This window comes from Thermobia domestica, chromosome 8 (genome assembly GCF_964235325.1).
Source record: "Thermobia domestica chromosome 8, izTheDome1.hap1.1, whole genome shotgun sequence".
Classification (NCBI taxonomy): domain Eukaryota; kingdom Metazoa; phylum Arthropoda; class Insecta; order Zygentoma; family Lepismatidae; genus Thermobia; species Thermobia domestica.
Window position 1 is genome coordinate 89,913,898 of NC_137461.1, and position 8,490 is coordinate 89,922,387.

Genomic DNA, 8,490 nt, shown 5'->3' on the forward strand with positions numbered 1-8,490 from the left:
GTAATATTGCGTTTCTGTGATGTTGAACTATTCGACATATATTATTTCAGCTTTTAGTTTTTATTATTATTATTATTGTGATAACTTTAAGAGCAATAAAGCAGTAGTATAAATCTTTTTCGCAATGTTATTATGAATAACACTTTCTACGCATTTTTTTCTTTACGAGTATACATGCTCGGAAAAATATAAATTTTTAACAAAGCTGTGGATGCTTAAATGTAACGTTTTTTTTTTTTGTCTGTTCGTAAAATCTCTTTCCAAAAAATAACTTTGTTATACAAATAATAACTTAATAACACTGTATTTTCAATATTTTATATCAGGAGTCAATAAAAATGTCAAAAATTAAAATTTCAAGATCTTTATTAATAAATATAAGTTATATTCTTATTAAATACATCTTAAATATAAAATAAGTTAACAGTTGTAATTGTTTCAAGGAAATTAATGCCAGCTGAGGTAAAAAATCTCGTAATTTTAGGATAAATACGGATATTATTTTGATGTTATGGGCTCAATCTGCATTTCGAAGTCAAATTGTTGACATCTTTTTCTACAAAAAAGAAAGAAATAGCAAAATTAGAATTTTTTTTTATGTTTACAGTTACAATGAATTACGCTAAAATTACGTTAATTAAATAGTGTTGTCCTTATCTTATTCCCTTTTTATGTTGCTGTTTAACATAATTTAATATTTTAAAGATTTTTGTAGGTAAACAGCATAAAAATAACCTGTCAAATCATTTGAATGACAGTTCATTTTAAAATTGAACAAATAATGTTGTTACTGCTCATACTTTCTCTCTTATGGATCTAACCTTTTAAAGACCGTATGAAGTCAAAATGTTCTTATATTGACTAAATAGTAACATGTATGTATGTGATGAAGCCTCAATTACCTAGTTCGTTTACAGGGAATATTTCTAATTTTAATTCATATCTCTTTTCCAGCTTTCATTGCCCAGTTTTCCATATATCTTTTTGACCCATATATATTTTCCTTTATCTTTGAGGAAGATTTTTGACAGCAGTTACCCAAATCACCAACCCTGTTCCTTTTATTTAGTGACTGCTACCTAAAGTTGATACAGCAAAAAGGCTAGAACCTGATTTCGAGCAGACCACTCAGGCAATATAAGACAAAACAAGAGCTTGTAATAGTTCTTTTAGCTTACTGTTCAAATTTCTGACTAAAATTGTTAGCATACTGTTTATAATTGAAACTCACATTGTTAGCATACTGGAACGAATACTTCGAACAAATTGATATTTGTATAAAGGGGTACATTTTATTATTCTCCATATATCTAGTAAGTAATGAATGATACTGATGAAACCTTTCGACCAAGTTTCAAAACGAGTCCATACATCCATAATCAGTCTAAATACTGTTTATCTTAGTAACTAAACTTGGTTAGCATACTGTTTAAATTTGTAACTCAAACTGTAAGAATACTTTCATATTCGTAGCTCTAACTACTTCCACTATATTAGGAAATTCAATGAAATTTTAAGAAATAAAATTGAGAATTGTCTTCAGACAATTAGTCTCAAGTTTTTACCAAAGTTATTTTTATAAACACTTATGGTGTTGTGTAAGTTTAAAGGAATTTTTCTTTTATTTACAAATGTTCCAACCGCGAGCACAAGAGTGATAATTACACACTTTAGTTGATATTTCTGTGATAAAGAAGCTGATCAGTCAGACAAAAACTAAAATGCATCATATTTTCGTTTCCTTATGATTGTATAAAAGAGTTATTTTTCGTTCTGTTTTGAAGTAGTCAGGACAAAATCCAGAACAATCACACGAAAATTCATTTAATTAAATGTGTAAAATTAATAATATAAAACATCGTTTCTGTTTTAAATTCTACTTACAAAATTGAAGAATATGAATCGATGTATTCTAATTTCTATTCAATAAATTAATGTGAACCTTTCAAAATCTAATATAAGACAATTTTGTTGGATATTTTTTAATGCATTTTTAGGAGATCGATATAATAACTTAAATTCTGGAAGATATATATAGAATACTTACAGAAACTGCATGCACAGGGTTGGTGCCAGTCAGCTTGGTAAATATAGTCGCTAGAGAAAGCGTAGTAGGCAGGATATACAGGAGGATTTATATCGACATACTGGAAAATTGGTACTGGATTTCCAGCAGTACCAAGTGTTATTACTCCTGTAGCTGTAACATCTAACCAGAAGCAAACGAAGGTCCTGGAGTTCACAATATCTGGAGTGACAATGGTTCCTAGTTCAGGTCCTCTCTGTATCCTTCGAACGCTGGTGTGCATTGGAGTTGTACCGCTGTTTGTGCCTCCAATAACAATTTCATAAACTGGTTCGTTCACAGCAGGGAAAGCATGTCTGGAGAGAAGAACCAAAGCATCTGAGTTTGTGCGTACTCCAAACTGAAGATGAACTCCAGGGGATGTGCCATTGCCTACTTCTGGTGGTGCTATTTCGAAATGTGTGTATCCGTAATTAGCTGTTGCGAATGAATGGGCTGAAAAGATGAAACATACATTTCAATATCAAGCTTATACACAAATCTTACTTATTAGTAATTAGACATAATTCTTATATACTTGTTATGTTTGTACATTGATAAGTATGTCCGATCTACTAATGGTTATTTAAATTGTTAGCTAATGTTTATTAAATTCTACAAACATTATTAGCGTTTAACGGGATAAAAATTGTCCAAAGATGAGAAGTATATTTATCAGTAGATATCATTGAGCTGAACAAATCATATGATAAATCTTCATGCGTAGGTTTTGAGAAAATAGAAAAAATACTTGTTTGTAAACCTAAAAATTAATATGTGAGGTCATATGCCATTCACACACACAAATCAAGCATTTCATTATAACATTTAGCAAGGCAATAGTATAACAATGTCGTTAACAAGATATAACCCCAGATTATGAATAATTCTAAAATTATAAATTTGTTAACTGTAATATTGTGCAAAAATGATAGATCACATCCAACTAAACAAAATGATATGCACGAGGATAAAATTTCTCTCGTAGCTTTCGAGCAAATTGAGAAAATAAGTATTCATGTCGCTAAAAAAGTATGTTATTCGTTACCATTCTGATACAGTTGCTAGTTTTCATTATGTTGAAATGGATTCTTTATTTACTTATGCACCGTAACTATATGAAAACATACAATGTAGCAGGCTATTTTCATTGTTGTTTGATTTTTCCTCACAGTGATACAATACAGTGACAGTGACACAAATACTCCTTCACATGCTAAATTATGGATATGAACTATAAGAGAAAAGATTGTCCATCGTTCTCTTATGGCTTAGTAGTTCCGTGTAGCTACATTTGTTACATAGTTTCGAACCCATATTTAAGCCCAACAGTCAGACAAAGCAAGATTTAATTTAGCGTTAAAGATCAAAGCATAAGATAAGATGTAAATTCTTTAAGGAAATTTCGAAGTGACACAATAGAACTATCAATCTTGTCTCCCGAGATCAATGGGCCACATTACATAAATAACTCATGAAAGAAAGTATGAAATCTACATATTTTGATCGATTGTTCAAGTTTTTATGTTTAATAGAAATTCAATACTTGTGAAATAAGAACACAACTTGAATTAATTTGTAATAAGAAACTGTGCTTGTAGTACCGTAGATTAAAATGGCAAAGCATATTCCTGAAGCATGCCTTAAAACTACATTCTGGAGTTAGTTTTACTTTGCAACGTGACTTCATTATGAGGGCTTAAATATAACTTTTATTGAATATTGTATTAACAATGAATTCTTAAATCATAAAATAAGTAAGATTTTACTTAAAAGGTGTGTAATTATTCCATATACAAGATTGTTTATCAATTATCTACTAAACTTATGTGACTTCTAAATGAAGTTATGTTCAAGAGAAGGTGGTCGTCTGTTGTTAGAGCAATTTCTCGTTATTTGTACGTGTTAATATTAGACTAACTATACACATAAAAAAAAAGACAAAAGACAAAATATGCACTCTTTTGGCCAGATTGGTCAGATTTTCTGTTCTTCTGAGTTACATGGGGAAATAAATACATAATGTAAGAATGTCCTAACAACACCTAACTTCTCTGGATCTATTAACATTTATACTATGGGCTAGATCATCAAGTATCACAATATTAGCCTGAAATGGATATTCCGAACCTTCACGTCGTGCATTTCATTACTGGTGTTGTTCAGGTACATTTGGTGTTCTAATAACATTAAACAATAACAAAGTAAATAGTATATATATATATCTTGATACTTATACTATCTGATACTTTATCTAGGTAGTAATTCCTTATTATTATCATAATATTGTGACATTTAATAACTTTTTTCTTCACTTACCACCTGTTCCAGTGTAAACTACCCATCGAGCGTCTGTTCCGACCCAGGAGGAAAATCCAATAGTGTTCAATTCAAAGTCTCCAACATAATGGGACAAGAAAGGTGTTATGCTTCCGGAAATTCCAACATCGATAACTCCTCCGTAATATCTTAACCAGAAAGCTTTGTAACCCACAGGATTTAGAATATCAGGTGTATTAACTCGAACTATATCTGTTCCTGCCATTACATTTCTGATGCTTGAGTATTGATTGTTTCCAGTTCCTATGGTAACCTCGAAGTAAGGTTGTGACGTGTTTCCATTGTTAGTTATTAGAAGATAAGCATCTGAAGCAGCCATTACTTGGAAATCCAGATGCAATCCATGAGTAATAGTAGTGATTGCATCAAAAGTAACGTATTTATATCCCGTAGTGTGTTCATTACATGCACCTATAAAAAAAGTCCGAAAAGATGATTCAATATACAAAAATTTACATATTAAAAGGCACAACGATAGCCACGTTAGAGTTTATCCTACATAAGTAAGAATACTACCGAAGTCTCTATCTTTAATGTTAATAAATTAAAACTTTACGCTTTGATGCATGATGAATATATTAATACGCATTTCACCATAGACATATTTTGAAATTGGTTTAAGTGTCACTTAAAACGCTAAGACTACTTTATTGTGCAGATACATCAGCATAACTTCTATTGGACTTCCAAATGTGTTTCACTTTTCACTTTTGACGTCTACCACTTCATGATAACTAATTCATTTGTTATATTTTGCAAGAAGAGATAATTTATTTTGCGCTTTCATTATTCCATTTGTAAAAAATCCCAAAAGATGTAATAATTATAAAAATTAAAATGAAATGCTGAGCTCATTATTGTCTCGAGGTTTAGAATCTAATTTAGGCTATGATTTAGATTATTGACGAAGATGAGCCAAAATGCGAAGGAATATTATATTAAAACTTATATTTATATTTTTGAAAAAGTGATAAAATGTTCTTTTGGTTCATTTGAACAGAATTATAAAGGATTTAATAATATAACAAAATTGAATTAAAATTTGACAAAGAAAATTCTAGAAAGTCTATTCCAATAATCGCAAAAGATGTCAACAAATTGTCAGCTCTCTTTGATAATGCTTAGGAATTCGCTCTAATTTGATTCTTTAAAATTCAACAAATACTACTATGCTAAAAGCAGTTAGTTACATTGAGCGATGTAAGAATTCAAAAACTTTTTATTCAAATACTTATCATTATGTATATCATGATATTAACAAATATATATATATATATATATATATATATATATATATATATATATATATATATATATATATATATATATATTTAAAAATGTTCCTTGTTAATACATATTGTTATATTTCATTTTTCTTCTACAATGACCAAACTTGATAGAAATGTAAAATAATTTAATACTTATTAATACTTACGAGTTTGTTGAGCTTGGGAGTAGCTCAATGCTAAGGCAAAAAGAACGATCAATCCTGCTTCAAACCTCATCACTGAAAATACAATAATAATAATGAATAATCATTATTGTGAATACATATGTCTACATTAACTATAGGATAATGTATGCAAATACTTTAAAATTTAAAAAGAAAATGCTTCACGTATGAAATAAACTCTAATTCAGAAATAAGCTTAAATTCGGAAATGAAATCTTTCAGTTTAATATTCCACGATTATGTCTTTTAGGCTAAGGGAGACGAATAATTAAGGCAAATAAATGATAATGGAAGAATTGGTAGGATGAAATTGCGGGAGGAAACGGGAGTATCCAGGGAAAACCCACGGACATGATGTCCACCACGAACTTACTTGGCTGGAAATTGAACTAGCTACTACATACACGAGAGGCAAGCACTTAGCCACCGTGTCCTCAAGCTTACATTCGTGCAAACTTTCCCGAAAATGATTTTTTCAGAAGTTTAATAACATTTACACAAATTGAGCAATAAATTCAAGCTCAATTTATTTCATAATCGGCGACAAAAAATACAGCTTATTCTACATGATATCTATTATTTTCTTTCCTTCTGCAATCATGTTTTAGAAACAGCCATCTTTACCTTTGAAGTTGCATACTCGCATTCAAAGGTATACAGTAAAAAAAAAAAAAAAAAAAAAAAAAAAAAAAAAAAAAAAAAAAAAAAAAAAAAAACATGCTTCTGTATAGTTGCCAAGCAACTACGTTTACAAAACATTTTTTTTAAAAAATGAAACTATTATGAGGAAATCGCTGTTACGAAAAATAATAAAGTATGTGGCATAAACGATTTATAAATTGTTTCGAGGAATGAAATATAGGTAGCGAGGAGGAGGAACATTGTGGACTTTAATTATAGAATTTGGCAACAATGCATTCTGAATGAAAAAACAGCGTCGAGAAATAAACAGTAGAGTAATAAAACGGAGTATCAAACGTTCTTGGATAAACGACATTTTGGAGAGCCTTTATGAGTCGAAAGACATAAAGAACAAGTGAAAAAGCACCGAAAAGAAATAGCAGCACGTCTGCGTGTAATTTTTGGCAGAACATTAAGATGCTCACGAAACTATTTTCATAAAAGTTTACAGAAGATATAATACATTTTCGTTACTTGGAATAAATCTCAAATACATCACGTATAGCTGTGTTTACTACTTAAATAAAAACTAATATGAATTCTCATTGCCAGTTACTGCACTTAGATATTTATGACTCCCTGTAAGGCAATGTGCAATCAAGAACATTATATATACCTATAAATTAGCGCTAAAATACAAACTCTACAATACGTGAATACAGAGTAGGTTTGAAATTGTTTATAGACTTAATTTTCAGATTGAATGTTATAAAAAACTTTGTGAGTTTATTGTATCAAGTTAATTAAATGTAAATGTTCAGGCTTTTTGTTGAGATGATGAACTGATACAATTTAAACTTACTTTTTTTTTTACAATATACTTACTTTTGATATGATTCACTGTAGTACGAATGAAAGGAATACTAGAAGTGAACTAACGAAACTAGTTTTACATCTGTTTTATATAGGTTTCCAAAATCTCTATGAGATAAGGGGATGTCATTTTTGGTATTGCTCTCATAATACAAAAAAAAAAAAAAAAAAAAAAAAACTCTTATCTCATTTTCGCTAATTTTAGAAGTATTGTATTTGTGATTAAAGTATATATTATTCATGTTAGCAAGCGAATTAAAATATTTGATAAGATTTTATTGTTAATATATTTTTCAAAAAGCTGATAAGTAAATCGAAAACAAGAGCCTATGTGATTAGTTATTGATAACAAAGATTTCGCGTGTCTTGCAAGTGATTCTCATAATATTAATTGCTATCTTTGAATTTGAAACTACCGTATTTCGTCGTGTAATTTTCGCACCTTTTTAAAGGAAAAAAGTGTTTTGAAACAAGGGTGCGTAAATTATGAGAGGGAAAAAATTAGCCACATCAGTGAACATCATCTAATTTTTTTCCGAGTCAAAATAACACGAAAATACCGGTACACATTTTCTTTGTAGCAAGAATTGACAACAAACAACTAATTCTAAATTTGTAGAAAAATAACATTAAAAAATTGATTAAGAAGTGTAGTTTCTTACAAATCACTGTCAAATCCTCGCGTGCGCAAATTACGCGAGGAAAATAAAATATACAGAAAATGCCCTTCAAAATTGGGATGCGAAAATTATGCGAGGGCGAAAATTACGCGCGCATTTACGGTAATAATATCTGGGCAGTGCTGTCTTAATACCATTATGGGCCCATGAACAAACTAGTATGTTGGAGTTCCTTCGATAACCATTCACCGGAATAAAATGTAATTGGCCTACCTGCATGTGAGGTGGCACTATGGCAGAAGTGACTGCAATACTAACCAAGAGGGAGGCAGAGTTGCTCAGTGGTAGAGCGCTTAAATCTGGTGTGTGGGGTACCTGGTGCGATCTCCACCCAAGTTAATTTGTGGTGGACACCATCATGTCCGTGGGTTCTCTTTCATATTCTCATTCCACCAATTCTTCCATCATCATTTACTTGCCTTAATAATTCATCTCCCTTAAGCTAAAGGGCATAATCG

At 30.3% G+C, this 8,490-nt stretch overlaps 1 protein-coding gene across 1 annotated transcript; it reads right to left on the reverse strand.

Annotated features, from left to right (window-relative positions):
• Positions 1 to 348: 348 nt before the first annotated feature.
• LOC145693061 (uncharacterized) lies at positions 349 to 7,455 on the reverse strand. Its single transcript, XM_081768732.1, has 5 exons — positions 7,365 to 7,455; positions 5,841 to 5,912; positions 4,385 to 4,816; positions 2,048 to 2,521; positions 349 to 556 (listed from the first exon to the last, which is right to left on the reverse strand). Coding segments are annotated over exons 1-5 (981 nt in total). The 5' UTR covers positions 7,366 to 7,455; the 3' UTR covers positions 349 to 554.
• Between the last annotated feature and the right edge of the window lie 1,035 nt (positions 7,456 to 8,490).

Excerpts from the sequence above, each read along its gene's own strand:
- LOC145693061 (XM_081768732.1), bottom strand. Across the intron at positions 4,817-5,840 it reads CTCCCAAGCTCAACAAACTC|GTGCATGTAATGAACACACT; the intron begins GTAAGTATTAAT and ends CTTTTTTTATAG. Across the intron at positions 2,522-4,384 it reads AGTTTACACTGGAACAGGTG|CCCATTCATTCGCAACAGCT; the intron begins GTAAGTGAAGAA and ends TCATCTTTTCAG.